At 41.2% G+C, this 18371-nt stretch overlaps 1 protein-coding gene across 1 annotated transcript in view; it reads left to right on the forward strand.

The window, feature by feature from the left end:
• The window catches only part of gabrr2a (gamma-aminobutyric acid type A receptor subunit rho2a), a 49152-nt gene extending 34294 nt beyond the window's left edge, over positions 1 to 14858 (forward strand). Inside the window, exons 5-9 of the mRNA XM_061063191.1 lie at positions 56 to 138; positions 4595 to 4735; positions 5413 to 5565; positions 7291 to 7499; positions 8493 to 14858. Of these exons, the coding sequence (XP_060919174.1) occupies positions 56 to 138; positions 4595 to 4735; positions 5413 to 5565; positions 7291 to 7499; positions 8493 to 8825 (919 nt within the window). The 3' untranslated portion in view covers positions 8826 to 14858. The remainder of the gene's footprint in view (positions 1 to 55; positions 139 to 4594; positions 4736 to 5412; positions 5566 to 7290; positions 7500 to 8492) is intronic.
• The last annotated feature ends 3513 nt before the right edge of the window (positions 14859 to 18371 follow it).

Here is an 18371-nt window from a genome sequence, read left to right on the forward strand (position 1 = left end):
AGCATCACACCTGTTCTCACTGCATGTGTCTGTTGTTGTTTGTGTGGTTTCACAGAGTGACAGTGACGGCCGCCTGTAACATGGACTTCAGCCGTTTCCCTCTGGACTCTCAGACCTGCTCGCTGGAGCTGGAGAGCTGTGAGTTCTCTTTTTATTCATACTTACTATACAGTATAGTCTATACCTCATGAAAATAAGCAGATGTGATAAAACACCATGAGAGAGGACACTGCTGGATCCATTAGAGATTTCAATAAATAAGAGGAATAGTAAAATGAACTATTTTCTCTTCTACAGATTGAGACCCTAAAAGAGTTCTTCTAGACAATCTATTTACAATTTTAAGGAATGAACTCAAACTGGTTATTTGTTGAGAAGTCATTGAAAAAACGACGGCGGACACATGTTTAAAAAAAACCTCAGCTCACTCCTCGGATGGTCCCAGTCTCCAAGTTGGGAAGTTATTCTTCAGACTTCAGTGTGTTCTCGTTCTCTCAGGTCAGAAAGTCTGAAAGTTGTAAAAACAACGACAAACAGCGTGGATGCTACGAAAGAGATGTCATATGTCTCTGTTACAAGTTATATTTGAGGAAAAAGTCAGTCAGTTATCATCATCACACTGAACTGAAGCAGAAAAAAAACAGGGACAAGAAGAGTTCAACAAACTCAGAAAGCAACAGAAAAATAGTTTAAAGTCAGAACGCTAAAAAAAGATCTCAGAGGTGAGGTATCACACCGAGGTCAGATATTCATGAATGCAGCTTTGAAGTGAAAACAGATATCATTGATATCTAAGTTTGAAAACTGAAATAGACTTCAAACATTAACCTGAGGTAATTATCCACCAGCACCCACTCTAACCCGCCTGCATCGACCTTACGAGGCGAGAGTATCACAGCAGGGTGAAGCATAAATTACATTTTTAATCAGGGAATTGTCAATCTAGTGCTTCTAAATCTATTTGAGATGTGTGAGATACTCCTGATGAGGAGACATTTGGACAACAAAATCTAAAATACATCGTATAAGAATTAGAGCCCGACCGATTAATCAGCCCAACGATAATATCGTCCGTTATCAGCGTATCAAGTGACTATTGGAATCGGCTAATTTTATCGCAGATATGAGCAGATATTACGAGAATTATTCAACATACAAATATAATTTAATTTGAGTATCGTTTAATTTCTCTAGCAGTTCTCTGTCTGGCTGTCACCAGCAGAGGGCGCTATATGGATTATAACAAGCATCATCACTCTCCAGAGCGCCGAGCGGTGATGCACATACATGCGCAGTTACTTTTCCAGTTGAGTGACCATCTTGTCTTTGTCTGTGTGTGTTAATAAGTGTTTATTAACTGCATTTGAGGGATTAATTCAATAAATGTGTTTATCTATCTCTACAGATTGAACAAAGCTCTAAGAAAGATATCGGCTGATATATCAGTATCAGATTTTTTTACATGCCAAAATCAATATCGGCCCCAAAAATCTCATATCAGTCGGCCCTATAATAACAATTATTCCTAAAAAAGTAAAACATTTGCTAGAGTTTTGTGAACTCTTTTCTGTTCTCGTAAAGCAGCAGACAAAAAACTTGAATGTATTAATAAAACCTTTTTCGCCCCAAAGGGAGTTTGCCTTGCATCAAGAGCATAAAGACATAAAAGACATCAGGACAGCATGTAGACATCACTAAAGCATTGCATAGATACATGTGAGGGATATCGATATATGTAGATAAATATACAAACATTTTCTCATCATTGAGTTGGATGGCTGTCCTTTGTGGTGCAGATGTAACCAATAAAAAAACATGTTTCTAGATAAACACAGTATTGCACATTTGCTCAGTTTTTTCTAAGTCTGTAAAGTCAGACGTCCTTAGTTCATTATGTCTGAAGAGAGATTGTTAAGTAGCTGAATACGTGGAACAAAGGAAGTGATGCCTTTCTAAAGCTTGGCGTACACTGTGTGATTTCAGGCAGATTGAGACAATTTATTTGTGTTGTATCCAACAAGTTGGGCCCAACTATTCAGATGGTTTTCTGGCATGTTTGATATTCTGATCGTACGACTGCACACACTCACTCAAACAGTGAGATCAAAGCCACGACCCGATTCCTCGTCTTTGGAAATGTATTTCCCGATCGTGCAAACTGACAGACTGTGTCCGAAATCACCATGGCAACAGCAGGCATGCCTGTTTAATCTAATATGACAGACACGTAGGCACGAGACATCTGCAGACCTCCAGCTGACAGGGAATCTTTGTTATGATTGAGCTGCGTCTAAGATTGTGTTTACTGGTGTTACTGAGTGTGTGTGAGAGAGTGCCAGTTTAAAAACCAGGACCTCGAGTGCAACCAGAAGCCATCTGCTCAAGAGACTTGAGTGTCACTTTTACAGAATGGAAAAAAGTATGTATGCGGTTTAATGTTTTTTTTAATTGTCTGCCAGTGCAGATCCTTCGTTATTCAGAACTTGTGGCCTTGGAACAGCAAGTGTTTTGTCTCCTTGTACACTGCATCCTCCCAAAAAACATAACAGTGTCTGTGTGCAAAGGGCAGGTGGGAGTGAAAAAACATGGAGGATTTCTCCTTTGTATTCCTCGCTTTCCTGTTGTCCACACTTCCTTGCCGCTGAGGTGGAGGTCAGAGCAGGCCGTGCATGAATGAGGACGGCGGTGGTTGAGGGGACGACACAGTCCGATGGTGGAGGCTGGGCGTTAGGGACGTTTCATTGCAACCAATCACATGACTCCTAAGCAATGAGATGTTCCTCCCCCCTTATAATGACAAAATAACAGGTCATGCCGGCCTCTTTAGTTAAAGTATTATTACCCTCTTGCTCAGAAATAATGAGAGGTGTAAAGGCCGGTCAATTACCTGGAAAGATCCCGAGCGAGAGAGAGACATCACTCGGTGTCTTTTTAACAGCTTTGTTTCAGAGACATCAAAGATATTCCCAGGAAACACCCGGCACACACCAGAGGCCACATCACACAGCTTCCACACACATTTAAGAGTAAACGCACACTCCCTCTGATGTTTTAATCTCGACTCTGAATTAAGTGCAGCTTCAAAACATCGACCATTTTCTGGCGGTAGACATTTGGGTATTTGAGTGTGCTCAAACTCAAAGACTAAAGAGCAAAAAGAGCAAGATAAAAGCTGTGTACAAAGACACTTCCAGCTCGGAAAGGTAAAGAGCAGCAGGGGATCAGACTTTTCATTGTTGTCTTTATTTTATACGGAGAGAAGAAGAAGAAGAGAGAGGCTGCAGAGAGTGTGAGGAAAAAGGTTATCTGATTGTTTTTTGGGGGATTTTAATCAAAGCTGTGTTAATTTAATCATCCCATTAAAATCACCGCTACACCATTTAATCACTGCAGCAGCACTGATACAGATACACAGAGTCCCCACAGTTCTGTTTATTTGACTCCCTCACTGATAACACGCTTATTCATTATCCGTTACAGCGTTGTGAACAGATAATAAATTATCAGGCTGTTAAATATCTTTTAAATACTAATGCTTGTAACGGTTCAGTCTCACACTAACAGCTAGCTTCATGGATCCTGAAGGCTAAAGAATTCTCAAAAACACAATTTATTGTAATTCAAAAACCGTTCATAAAGCATCTTCTTTCTACAAGCTGAGAAACACATTTACACTTTAAGTATTTGTAAGTAGTATGAATTATGTAAATAGTATGGCACAATTTAAACAGGACGTGACCAAGCAGCAACCTCCGCTGTTGAAAAATGAAGCAAATGTGGAAAAGTGCAAAATCATGCAGTTCATCGAGTGTCCACTAGAGGCTGGCTGCAAAAGCACAGGAAGTCACATACACACCCATTCAAAAAAAGCCTGTTTTTACAGCAGAGATTAACATGTTTACAGCCTGGTATAAAAATCTAAAATAGTTCTGATTAGCTCATCGACACACTGTATGGGGGTTGATCTTTTTTAACATCTCGTCCATTTTGATTTGATGAAGGACACAAGTTATTCACAAGAAGGCGTGAAGCTGACCTGATTGACAGGTTGGTGCGATAAAATGGTTTGTCAGGAGGCTTAAAACCCGCCTCAGCTCCACCTCTCAGCCTGTCGTTAGGTTGACTGAAAGTTAGACCAAGACAGCATTTCCAGCATGGAGACCACCATCAATGGGATTTCAGCGCCCCCTGCAGGAACAGACGGGTGACGTCACTCAAACATTAATATTTAAAGTCCATGGACGTGACGCGATGCAATACTTTATGATGCACTTTATTTGTCTCTCGCCATTGTCTGCACAGATGTCATGTTTTTATATCTGTATTTAGCACTGCCCCAACAGCTCATTCAGGATATCAATCTTTACTGAAGAAGACTGCTTCTATGTTTGTGGTATGAACGAAATCAACAGCAGAAACAAGTCAGCCTGAGTCTGTCAGGAATCTACAGCATGGTCAAAAGTTTTCAAGGTTGCTGCTCGTCTTCCCCTAAAGATCACATCAGTTATTTAAAACCTCTGCTGCAGATGGCAGAGTCCATGCTCTACACTCTGATGTGACTGTGATTTCTGTTCCCCCCCCCCCCCCCCGCCAGACGCCTACACTGATGAGGACCTGATGCTGTACTGGAAGAGTGGAGACGAGTCCCTCAGCACTGACGATCGCATCTCTTTATCGCAGTTTCTCATCCAGAAGTTCCACACGACGTCTCGCCTGGCGTTCTACAGCAGCACAGGTACACACACACACACACACACACACACACACACACACACACACACACACACACACACACACACACACACACACAGTTCTTGTGTACATCATGATTATTTTATCCGATAAAGTTTGATCTGCTGTCATTTCTGCCCACCAGTACAGACCTCGACTTACTAAACATGGATTTTAAGTACTTCACAACCACCAGAACAGAAGTTATATTTGTAGTTCTGCAGTTCTCAAACTGTATTTATTCACAAGTGATTCAAGGCCAACACTGAATGTAAGCACTTAAACGTTCTTGTAAAACGTTACAAAGCTTTCTAGGGAGTACGCTGACGAGTTGCCATGGAAGCTCAAAGCTGAACTCGTCGGCACACCGCGCAGAAGAGAGGGATGGGGGGGGGGCTCATTGCATTTAAAGAGACACACACACCAAACAGAGCGTTCTGAGAGAGCTGGTTTATACAGGGTCACAAACCTCCTCTGGTGCTTGATTCATGTTATATTTTGACCAAAGCACAGCACAGATGTTTCATTTAGACCACAGGGGACTGTTTGAAAAGGTGGAGAAGGGTCCACTTTAATGTATCATAGAAAATCTCATGCAATACGTTTTTTTTTATTTCTCATGTTTTCTACACTGTTGAATCATGTCCTCCTGTCTAATCAGGCCGCCCGTTGTGTTTGCAGGCTGGTACAATCGTCTCTACATCAACTTCACGTTGCGACGCCACATCTTCTTCTTCTTGCTGCAGACTTATTTCCCCGCCACGCTTATGGTGATGCTTTCCTGGGTATCGTTCTGGATCGACCGACGAGCGGTGCCGGCCAGAGTCTCCTTGGGTAAAAAAAAAAACCCATTTGAAGGGATTGAGCGAGCCTGAGGAGCGTGTGTGTCTGTGTGTGTGTGTGTGTGTGTGTGTGTGTGTGTGTGTGTGTGTGTGTGATGATGAAAGCTGGCTGTGACACAGCTCCTCCAATGGGGAACACAAACACACACATACACCAACCTCCCACACTCCAGTCTCACTTTTCTTTTGAATTATTTTCTGCACTGAGGCTGTTGGTGTACTTGTCAGACAGACGCCTGTTTTCTCCGCTCTCTGTGATACTTTCATGGCTCATCTTCACGCTCTGATTAGATTCAGCTGAAGGTTAGGATGTTCTTAAACTCATTGTGTCCATTTTAACTTTCAAAGAGCAGTTTGATTGTTTTTGTCTTCTGCATTTTAATCATTTCTATAGTCATTATATTAAATAAACGTTGGCGTCACCTGGCACAGAAGCTCAATTTAGTACAATCAGAAAGCTGACAGGACGACTCTTTGTAGGTCGTCTTAGTTTCTCATGATTCAACATTGTTGGTGTTCCTATCTTAAAATCAGCAACACAAATGTTTACAAGTTTAGTATATTAATTAAAACATGAAAATGACATCCAGTTCCATCTCCAATTTTGCTAAAGAAGCCGAGTATATTCATCAGTCACTCCATGAAGGCTTGCAATAATTTACTGTGTGCTGTCTGATGTATGCCAAAACACTTCGTATTCCTATTGTTAGCTTTCAGGATGATCACATCCTGCCTCTCCTTCTTTAAATTCTGTGCATGTGCCGAGTCTGGTGTGTGCTTCAGGCATCCAGTAATACATTCCTACACAACAAGGCTGATGTCTGTTTGCCCGTAGCTATTCATCTCTCTGTTGTTCTTTTTGTCGTTTTTTTTTATTATTAGTATTGTTTGGGCTTTTGCCTTTACGGCTTTAGGTAGACAGAAAATGTGGGGAGAGAGAGAGTGAGAGTGATATGCACCACTGTTACGACCTCTAAATTAAATACTAATTTTCACGGAGTCGAACATAAACCAGAGAGTCAGACTAAATCATACTGTTTTAATGAAGGGATCAAAGGAAATATAGGCAGATGGTCTGGTTGGCAGAACAAAAAAAAGAAAGGTCAGTCACCCAAACCAGCATGGGAACGGCTGTCTAGATCAGGTACTTACCATCACACCAAAACTAAGCCCTGCACAAACATTGCACAAATGCTGCAAAGAAAAACATAACTGCATAGTTGTTGGTGATAGAGGCCGATGTGGAGAGTTGTTTTTTTTGGAGTTATGGTCCGTAGTTGTATCTCAGCAGAAACCTTTCTGACTCCTATTCTGGCATTATCCTATCCCATCCTTGTCCCATGTGTTTGAAAGTAATCTGCTCAGATTTAAGCCATTGTATTGGATCTAATCTTGAAAACAGGTTGTTCAAAAGAAAAAAAAAAGGATTATAAAATTGGATTAGATCAAGTAATCCAATCGACACCTTCTCACCTGCACATCATTGACACCTTCCTGTCTGAGAGTTTCACAGGGTTGTATTACAGGGTTGTTGGACCATGTTGCATCATATTGTATAAGAGCTTATGTTATTGCTTTCACTTTCTTTACTTTAATGTCCCAGTACTAGGTCAGCTTTCTTATCCAGAGCAGCCCATTACACTGGAAGTAAAAAATAAACTTTGGATTAAACACATTTTCCTGTAGCTGAAGTAGACGTTGTGTATTTTGTGTCCAGGCATCACCACCGTGCTGACCATGTCCACCATCATAACCGGAGTGAACGCGTCCATGCCTCGGGTGTCTTACATCAAAGCCGTGGACATTTACCTGTGGGTCAGCTTCGTCTTTGTCTTCTTGTCTGTGTTGGAGTACGCCGCTGTGAACTACCTGTCCACCGTGCAGGACCGGCGGGAGCGAAAGCTGAGAGAGCGGGCACGATCGCAGGTTCATTTTTTTTTAATCTTGCACCTGTTAGAAAAACTCAAAGTTAGCGTGCTGTATTTATTACAAATAGGTTTCTCCTTCTCTGCTCTTAAACAACACAGGACCCACACGGATTCAAAAGCTGCAGCCAATCTCCCTGAGTTTGTGCAATTTCCCAACTTTACAAAAACACCTATCAGTGTAAAAGCATAAAGGAAATAACAGCAGTGAAAAGTGAAAATAAATACAAAGAGCAAGAAGACATCGTGAATAAAACATTTACCTACGAGGAGAAAATTGGTCAAATCACCATGCAGCATTTTATCACTGAAACGTTTTCTTGCAGGTCTAAAAAGCCTCGTGAATTTCAATATTTGACTTTTGTTTGGGGTGGAAAAAGGAACTGCAATAAAAAACTCTGATTCCAAACTATCACAATTTTTAACGAAAAATAAAAAGTGAGCAACAAATATCAGCCATCACATTTTCCTGTTTTAACTTTTAGTTATTTTCAATAACTGTTCCAAGGTTAGGGTCGGATCTACAAAAGTCAACCCCTGCTGGTTCTGCTAAAACTGTTCTGTACTCATATCTTCTTCCTGAAAAGATATATATTGGTTGGACTATTAGCTGTTCACAAAAAGATTAATTGAGCTCCATCTTTCCAACCCGAGGATGTCTTTGCTGTTCGGCAAGGTAACACCAAGTGTTAATTCAGTCTCCTTTTAGTGTAGTTTATGTCTGTACCAATACCGTCAGATTGGAATAGTACCGTATGCTGATGATATCACACTTTCCATTTGGCAGAATCTAAAATAGAAGAAAATATTCCTAAATTTGGTTTAATCTACAGTGTAACTCTGAGAATTCACTGGACTACTGGACGGAGTGTGGTCCAGTAGGGTGAGTTAATGTTAAAGTTATAGTTGATTTTTTGGGGGAAGAACAGAACAAGGCTTTTCAATGCGTTGTATTCTTGATTTTATTTTTTCAACTGTATTTTCTCCCTGACAGTCCCTGCCCTGCACCTGTGGTATGTCCCAAACGAGAACCATGACCATGTTGGATGGTACGTACAGCGAGGCTGACACCAACAGCCTGGCTGGATACACCCAGGAGCCGCTGCCCGAGGAGGAGCAGGAGGAGCTCCACGAGGTTCCTGAGAAACCTGAACACATGGTGGTCCACTTGTCAGTGAGCAGTGAGTCCACCAACACCAAGAAGAAGAAGAGCATTCGTGCCCTCAACATCATCCAGAACACACACGCTATTGACAAATACTCTCGGATGTTTTTTCCTGGTTCGTACATCTTCTTCAACCTGATCTACTGGTCGGTCTACTGCTGAAGACAAACGGAGTCAGGACTGTGGCCAGAGAGATTAATACTCTGTCTGTTTTTATGCTGCATCATTGCGGGACACTTCTGGACTTATAAAGAGCGTGCTGTGTGTCTAGAGATGATATATCATTGGGTTTAAGACCTTGGACAGAAAAGCTCTGCAAGGATTCAGCTCTGAGACTTTCAGGATTTATAGTAGCTCTTTTTTTTTGTTTTGTTTTTTCCTCATGCAGCACTTTGAATGTTCCTTAGCGTACCTAATTCAAACTCAACAGAATTCACTTGAAAGGTTTATTTCAACTACTGAGGCTCGTTATCTCAGTGTTTTTTGGCTTCACCAACTGCTGCTGGAAAGCTTTTTTTTTCTTGAAATGAACAACAGTTTGGAGGGAAACAATGATTTCTTGATATTGGAATCAAAACACTGTTAACTAAGGATAAGATTTGCTTAGAGTGCATTTTTCTGTGAGCTCCTAAGTTGGCCTGTCTTTAAATTTATTGTAGTAAAAGTACAGCTTAGTATCACCATCAGTCTAAGCCTAATTATCTACCATGACTTATAAATAGTAATAAATTAATTTGCTTAATCTAAAGATTATATCATAGACCATATTTTATGAGACCAAATTTCATGGTTTAAGCTGTGTTCAGACCAAAAGCCAAGAAGATGCTTGTCTTGCATTATCAGCATGAATATGACAACAGATTCATTCTTTGGTTAAGTACAACGCAACACCCACAATTTTTGGCTTTCAAGATGCTATAAAAATCCAAACCGTGTCAAAACCAGGCTGCAGCCGTTGGTGTTGAAAGATGAAGCCGTTGTGGAAGTGCAAAAAAACTGCAGTACCTCAAGCGTCCACCTGAGGCTGGCTGCAAAAGCCAAAGAATACTCATTAGGTCCCATTTTACGGCAGAAATGGACATGAGAGCTGAGAAAAATCTGGCATTAGAGCTCATTGTTTTAGTGGTACACATTGCACAGGAGGGGATGATTTATTACATAACTAATTATTTTTAATTATATTAGAGCTAAGTGTTTTGCATAAATGTGTATAATTAGGGCCATGGCTGAATTGATTGATAAGTGGGTGAGTTGTAGTTTGCCAGGAGGCTGAAGGCCTCCCTGAGCTACATCTCTTTGTCTGTTTCTAGATGGATCAGGTACAGCAGTCAGCACTTCCAATATGGGGACTGCCATCGTTCAGCTTCATAACGCCTCTTTAGAAACCAAGGGGTGGCGTCACTCAGGCAGTGTAGATTTTTCATATTGTTTGTGGTCGTATCTTGTTTCATAAAAACATCTGGAATTTGACAAAGCTGGGTCCATCTCCCTCCTCCTCCATGAACTGTGTCTGGATGAACTTTCCGGCTGTTTCCAGTTTGATGACATGTTAGCTAGGATCAGTACCAGGTCTCAGTTTGAGGATCTGTTAGCTAGGATCAGTACCAGGTCTCAGTTTGAGGATCTGTTAGCTAGGATCAGTACCAGGTCCCAGTATGATGACCTGTTAGCTAGGATCAGTACCAGGATTTCCCTGATGGACACCAACTACCAGAGTTCTGTTGTAGCTGTGAAGCGCCTGTCCATCTCTCCAAACAACTACATCATAAAGTAAAGATTCATGCTCACACGCAGACTACTTTTAAGTGGAGTTTGGAACCTTATCTGGTGTGTGGTGAACGTCAAAGCTAAAATGCTTTAGTAACACAACCAAACAGGAGTTTATCCCTCACCCTGGAAAAATGTAACTCAACTAATTTCATATTTTTGCCTCATTTGCATTACCTGTGCAAATTGCTGTTTATCTGCCTTTTTGCAGTGATTATATCTAAAAGCGTCATGCAACAAATTTGTTCCGCTTTGGGTCTGAACACACTTCAAGTTGCACAGCCAATTAGCAGCTCTGTAATGCATTGAGTTAAATGCTACAGTCAGCTTGTTAACAGGCTGACTATGTTAAGCACTTAGTGATTATCATGATTACAATCTTAGTTTAACATGCAAACATTTACCAGCACAGTTAGGACTAATGGGGACTAACTTTGTGTCTGGTCATGAAGTGGGAAAATAAAATCTTTGCACTGAATGAAAACTCTGAATCACCAAAGTACATTCAATTACAATTCTGTTCCAAAGTTTAAGGCAATCTAATCAGTGTTTGTAGAGACGGTAAATTAACATTTACTCAACTGAGACATTTTGCAAAAGCAAATAAAAATGTCAACCTGCTGCTGGCACAAGACGAAGTTTGAGGACGAAAAAACACCATTAACCAAATTTTATGATAATCTATCCCCAGATATTTCAATCAAAACCAAAATCATCGACCTCACGGTGGTGCTGAAGTCAGTGAACCTTTTGGACAAAATAAATGTCTGCAGAAAATGTTATGACAATCCATCAAGTCTGAACCAAAGTAACATCCCTGAACCGTCCCCAGAGCCCCACCACAGTATGGATTCAGACTGTTTTCTTCTGATGACTTTAATGCATCTGAGTACATCAGGTATGTTATACGTCATGGCCTGTCAGAGAGGATGTCATCGCTAAGTTCCTTCTCTCAGCATGGATATTTGTAAGGCCGCTATTGAGTGGAGCACATATCTTAGCGAAACCCCCCAAATACAGTAAACTGTGAAGAAAAATAGATTTATTGCACATCTTTCCATGTGGAATATTAAAGCTAAACAGTTTAAGGTTCATATTCTACAGTGAGGTTTCATTCAACTATATTACAGTTGGTTGAATGAGATGAAATTATTGAAGCAACTCTCGTCAAATGTGTCAAAAACGTGATTTTAAGAGGACGTTTCTTAAGTCTCTGTGTGAACCTGTTGTTTGTTCTGCTGCTATTCTTTATTTCCTCAGAGGATTTGAAGCTTCAGTGGACGTTTGCAAGCTTCATGTACGTGGTAATTTATTCACTAAGCCTCTTTGCATTACACTTTGCCCCACTTTCTTTTTTCATATTTACATATTTTTCCATTTCAGCCACACAAAAAAACACATATCCTGCTCTCTCTCCATTGCTCAAAAATCAAACATGCATCCCAGAGGTAACCAGAACAGAAAATATATAAACTGTGAGTACACATAATGTAAAGCTATCAATTCAAAGTTTAAATGGTTCCAAATCTAAAGATAAAGATCTCTCAAACAGCTCCTGCTTGCACTACAATTTGCTCCGTTTGTATTCAAACGTTATGCTTGCACTTTCTCTCAGATACATTGGGTTTTTTTTGCACTGAATTTCTGCACTACCATTTTATCCCTTCTCCTTCTGCAGCAAAACGGGCTGACGCTGGAGCAAAGGAAGTCAGTGTAAGCAGACAGTTTGCGCACAAGCAGAGAAAATCAACTCTGAGGAGTGACTGTTTAAGTGACGGTGAGGGCAAGGAGGTGAATGTGAGATAGTGAGTGATGCTTTCAAATTGAGAGAGCACGCTGTAAGAGGAAAATGACCCCACTCACTTAAAAGCACACATTGTGATGGCATGTACAAAAAGCCTCAGCACAAAAATGTCTTAAAAACTTAAACCTGAATACCCCCTATGACAGGAGCAAACATACTGCTCATGTGGTTCCAGAGTTGGAGCAGTATGGGATCAGTTGATGAAGCTGCAGTATTGATGTCCCGCCCCTTCCTCTAACCAAAACACACTTTTGACTTACCGATTAGGCATCACAGATCCATCAGGTGGATATTCCACAGTAAACAGGAGCAGACACTCATGCTAAGAGAGTTCAATGACTCTTTGGTTAGTGCACGTTATGTTTCCTCTCATGGTTCCTCCTTTACTCTGACACAGTGCTGCAGGAGCCTTATTGGTCAGCAGAGCTGTCAGTCAATGTGTTATACCCGCCCTATTCTTATGAAAAGGTAAACTTTGCAGACATTGGACATAAATCAGCATCATAAGAACTAAGATAAATATAAAGAAACCGTCAGAGAAAATATTTATTTGATTTTATAGTTTGAGTCATGTCCCATTTGTTAACTTAGAGGAGGCGGGGCCTATGACCTACACTGCAGCTGTCAGTAGGGGGAGCGCCAAATGTTTTGACTTCAATGTTGGAGAGCTGTCATGCCGTCCTTCTTTTATACAGTCTATGGTTTCCACCAACAGACATTTAAAGTTGTTTAAATGTCTGTTCATTTTTCTTTCTCCGGCTTTCTCTGACTAAACAAAACGGTGACCGAGCCGGTCGTCCTCTGATGAAAGCCTGCGACAATTTTGAGTATTCGTTGGTGTTATGAAATGTTTGGTCGAGAGAGAGAGAGAGAGAGAGAGGGAGAGAGATCCGTTTCTGTTCCAAGTTCAGTCAGGATGTGTTCTTTATTTGAAGTTTGATTCACTGCCACACTGTGTATTCATGTATTCCCTTTAGCGAAGCACTGCCATTGATCTTAAGAGCACAAAAATATGAAAATAAGTTAAATCAGCTTTAGAGGATGAAAAGGAAACCAGCTCATGTCATCCTCTGGGTTCTTAAGAGTCATGCTCTCTCAGTATTTATTTTCTGATGTAGCGTGAAGAAAAGTTCATTTTCCTAACACTCTGACTTCCCCCCTGCAGGGTAAAGGGTGGAGCCCAGATGTGGTGCTCCACCTGTGTACACATGTTTGTGTTTTGCACCTCAGGGCCAATGCACTAAAGTGACAAAAAAATGATATCCATCTGCAGCACATACATTACATCTTGATTTTCTCATATGGAGGTACAAATGTGAAACTATTCCTGTAAATTGTAAAGTACCGTTTATTATCTGGGGTAATTTATCTGTGTGTAATAAGGAAAAACAAAAACAAATATCTGAAGCCAACTCACATTTACAGTTCTTTTCTACGGAAGCCCTGAGCGGTCATAAATCCAAACGTTTTATTTCGCTCTGTTTTTCTTGACGTATTAACGTTGTTATCTCGAGATAACAACACAAGCTTCCCCCTGATAACGACTTCATTTATTGACATTTGGAGCAAGAGACTGAATTTAACCAGTTATCATGGTAAAACCAGCGTGGTTATCCCAAAATAACGAGTCAAGATCTCGAGAAAACGACAAGAAACTATTAAAATAGAAAAATGTAGTAAAATAAAATGTAATGTCCACCTGGTGTTTTTTTCCAGGCAGAAAAGCGCTGCACGTCCGTTCTATCTCTATGACAACCGTCTGTGGACAACGGCCGCTGTATGACATCACTTTTTTACTGTATGTTTTACAGTAAAAAAGCCCCTTTCTGAAAAGTTGAAAGAGTTTCAACTCAAGTGCTCAGAACGGCCGCATAAAGAAAGCAGAGGAGCGCTCGGAAAAAAGATGCTGGGCGCTCCCCTTTTTCTCCCAGCATCCGCCTGCTGCTGTGAACGCTCACTCCTCATTGAAACCAATTGAAAAAAAAACGCTGGCGTTCAGAAACAAACGCGTGGTGGACACGGGGCCTAAGGGTGAATGTCCTCAGAGGGCTTCCTAGTTTTAGCCCCAAAGCTCTAAAATATATCTAATATATAATATAGATGTTTTTCCTTTGAATCAGAGACATTTGAAGCATACAGGATGGCTGTGCTAAAGAATGTATTGTGACGATGTAAAGTATTTATACGCTTTTTAAAAAATCTATTTATTTTGTATGTGTGTGTGTCGCCATTTATAGATCAACTAAACAATGATTTATACAAACACAACAGTTTGACAGGTTTTCATTATTTGAACACTGTTGGCCCGAAAATGTGATTGATGATTTGATTAATGATGTTTGATGTCCACACTCTTTGGAAGTATGCAAATTTAAAGTACTGGTTCCTTCTTTTTTTTTTGGAAGCTGTTTCCATTAAACATGAAGCGTGTTGTGGTGTGGAGATTTGGTGGTATCACTGTAAGCTAACATGAGTAACGGCAAAGAAAGAAAAATAAAGGCTCTTGGATGAACATGATTGAGTACTTTAATGTAACTAAGACTGTGAACCCAAGCTGTAATAATAAAACTCAAGTGTTCTTTACGATCAGCTGTGGAAGACTTATTCTTAAAAAGGCTCTCCATGGGGGCGCCGGTAGAGCAGTGGTTAGTGCACAAGCCCCCACGTGCGGAGGCTGTGGTCCTCCAGGCGGGCGGTCCGGGTTCAAATCCGACCTGTGGTTCCTTTCCCGCCTGTCATTCCCAACTCTCTCGTTCCGATTTCTGTCTCTATCCACTGTCCTCTCTCTAAATAAAGGTAGACAGTAAAAAAAATAAACCTTTAAAAAAAGTCTCTAAATGAAGCATATACAGCAACTAGATGCTGAAACAAACGTTACTATATGTAACCATGGTTCTCTGAGTAAAGAGACTATCTCTCCAGCTGTACATATCAAATATGTAACGGAGTTGGGAAATAGACTCGGTACGATACGACAGGTGTGTTACCGCACCTTCAAGTAAACAAAAACAGCTGCATCACTCCTCTCACAGCCCCCAGACTCCATTCACAGAATCAGTCATTCTACCTCGCGTGTCATTTTGAAGGCTGCATTGGGGTGCTGTGGCCTCACAGCGAGGAGGTTCCTGGTTTGAATCCCCGTCTGACAGGAGCCTCTCTGTGTGGAGTTTGCATGTTCTCCCTGTGCATGTGTGGGTTCTCTCCGGGTACTCCGGCTTCCTCCCACAGTTCAAAGACATGCTTGTTAGGTTAACTGATGACTCTAAATTGTCCGTATGTGTGAGTGTGTGTCTGGTTGTCTGTCTCTATATGTCAGCCCTGTGGTTGACTGAAGAACAGTCCAGGGTGTAACCCCGCCTCTCACCCGATGTCAGCTGGGATTGGCTCCAGTCCCCACGACCCCAAACGGGAAAAGCGGCATAGATAATGGATGGATGCTAACTGCTATACAATTGCAGCTGGTTTCCAAACATCTTGGGCTTAATTGTAAAATTTGCAGCCTTAAACTGTGGGCTGGATTTAACAGATGGCTTCACATTAATCCAACTCCTGGACTCCTTAAAATGTCTCCATGTTGGTTTTAAGGTTGGTATAAAGATTCTTTAAACTGCACATAATGGCAGGTTATAGAGTCCTAATAGGTGAAAGCAGACAGCACAAAGAGATATGACTGATGTACTATTTGTATAAAGATTGCCACGCACAGCACTTTGTTACTCTGCAGGAGGAAAGACAAACCTGCATAATTGTCCTGCGAGTGCAGAAGTCATCTAGTCATCGCTTTTAGAGCCACCGAGGCAGAACCATCATGCCCCCGAGATGAAAGCTGACAAAGTGTGATGCTGCTTTAAGTTATGACAAAGAGGAGCGTCTGACAGAATCTCTGCACCGTCGATGTGTATCCGCGGAAAGATCCCATGAATATGGAAAACCTGAAGGTACCAGCCTCGAAAGAAGTGCTGCTTGTGGGCGAGCTGAATGCAAAATAGTAGAAGTTGCCAAGAATTTGTAAATCAACCGTCTTGCTGTGATCACTTCACTAATTAAAAAAACTGACAACTGACAAGGTCTTTCAGAGAATGACCAAAAATCATAATAAAAAAGGATAAGCATGTTTCTTGATAAGCATGAACACCAATTGTCTATAGAATGACATTTAGTTCTTCATTTGGACAAAGAAATGCAGAAAATAGAAGAAACCTCTGATTCTGACTCCTCGTTTTGTTTTGGGTGTGCAGCTCCACGTCCCCATACCTGAACAAACCCTAATCATAAATGTAATTTCTGCTTAAAAGGAACATTATCTCTAATTATCAGGCCTCCATCACTGACATTAGATGTGATTTGAGTCACATGATGAGTGCATCATTTTGATAATGAATTTGACATTTCTGATCTTTTGTTAGATTGTTTTGGCAAACATGAGAGAGGCTTTACATGAACCCTGTCTTGCACTGTATTTTAAAGAAACATGTGATCTTTCAGTTTAATGAGTAAACTAGTTGTTCAATTGGAGTCTGATCTTTTCTTTTTCTACTTTTCTCCCCCACAGTGTCTTTGTGTAGCTACACTTTCAGAGTCCCTCTTTCAAACACTGAGTGCCAAAAGCTCTGTCATCACCTCGAAGAAAACAAAAGACGCAGCACAAAGAACAAAAAAGGAACCAAACACTGTTTAGAAAATATAACATTGCACAATGACTAACACTGTTTCAAAGTGTTCCCGATTTCAAAGCACAGAGGATTAATTTATGTGTAAAGTGAAAGCACATTTATGTAACTAAAGCATTCACCAAAGAACATTGTTCAGCAGGTTGTTTTAAATGTATCCCTGTTACGGTTAGTACAAATTCTGGACCCAAAAGCACGACTCAGACAGGCAGGATAAAGTTTACAAAAAGGTTTATTTCCAAACGTGACTCCAAAAGTGCAAGGGGAAGGGGTAGTGCGAGGTTCCAAGTGGCAGTGTCCGTGATCCCAGTGTGGTGTCCAAAAAGCACAGGTGAGGTGAAGCAAAACACGAACAGCGATCTGGCGCAAGGCAGAGGAGAAAAACTAGGTTAGGTACGCAAGCTATAACACGAGAACTAGTCATCCAGAGAAGCCAAGAGAGTACAAACCATGCGAGCTGGTGAAACAATCTTGCACCGAGGTGAAGCAGCGGGAAGTCTTTGTAGTCGAGATCCTGATGACCAACTAGCTGCACCTGGCGCCGCCTGGGAACACGAACCCTGCCCAGACAGGGGAGAGACACATGAGGATTAAACAGACAGGGAATGACAAACAACACAACAAAATGAGAAGGGAGGGCTGCCATGATGAGAATCATGACAATCCCAAATCCCTGCTCAGATCCCATGCAGACATCATCTTATAACAAAAAAGAGTATTTTAAACCTCAAAGGTACAAATTATGCAAAATACGCTTTACCATGATTTTCTTAACACTAACATTTGTCTCTAGTCCGTCTACAATCCCCCCCAATGATTAGAAAAGTCCATCCTCTTCGTCTTTTGCCTGCTCCACTTTTCAGAAACAATGTGCTCAAACAGGCTGTTTGGAGATTTTCCCTTCATGACATCACAAAGGGCAGTAACCCCTCCCCCAGGTGGGTGACACTCCCACAGCTAGGTGTTTGTTCTGCCCTCTGAGTCTGCCTTCTCACCGTAAACAATAGAGCATGGAGCGAGAAAGTCCGAGACACCCAAGCCCTTCCAGAAAGGGGGGCGTGGTCAGACATAACTCATTTACATTTAAAGGTACAGACACAGAAACAGCCTGTTCTGAGCAGGGCTGAAATAGAGGGGTTTATAGGCATGATCAAATACAGGATCAGAGTGGATTTAGAACAAGAAACTTCACGGACATGTATTGGGGAGCTCTGAGACTTATTTAAACTGGTTGAAGAGGAGGAGAATATGAGACCTTTAATGTAGTGAATCAACAATAGAATAAACCCTATGCAGCAGGAATGGCTACATCTTGACCTCACATAACCTTCAGTTTGGCTGCACGCCCACTGCAGGTTGAATAAATGTACTGTTAGGTCTGTTTGTGATTTCCATCGCTAGAAAAGAAAAAGAGGATTGGACCTAAAAGGAAGGGGAACACATTGGGAGACAGCAAGGTGATTAAAC

Source organism: Labrus mixtus, chromosome 18, assembly GCF_963584025.1.
Source record: "Labrus mixtus chromosome 18, fLabMix1.1, whole genome shotgun sequence".
Taxonomy (NCBI): Eukaryota; Metazoa; Chordata; class Actinopteri; order Labriformes; family Labridae; genus Labrus; species Labrus mixtus.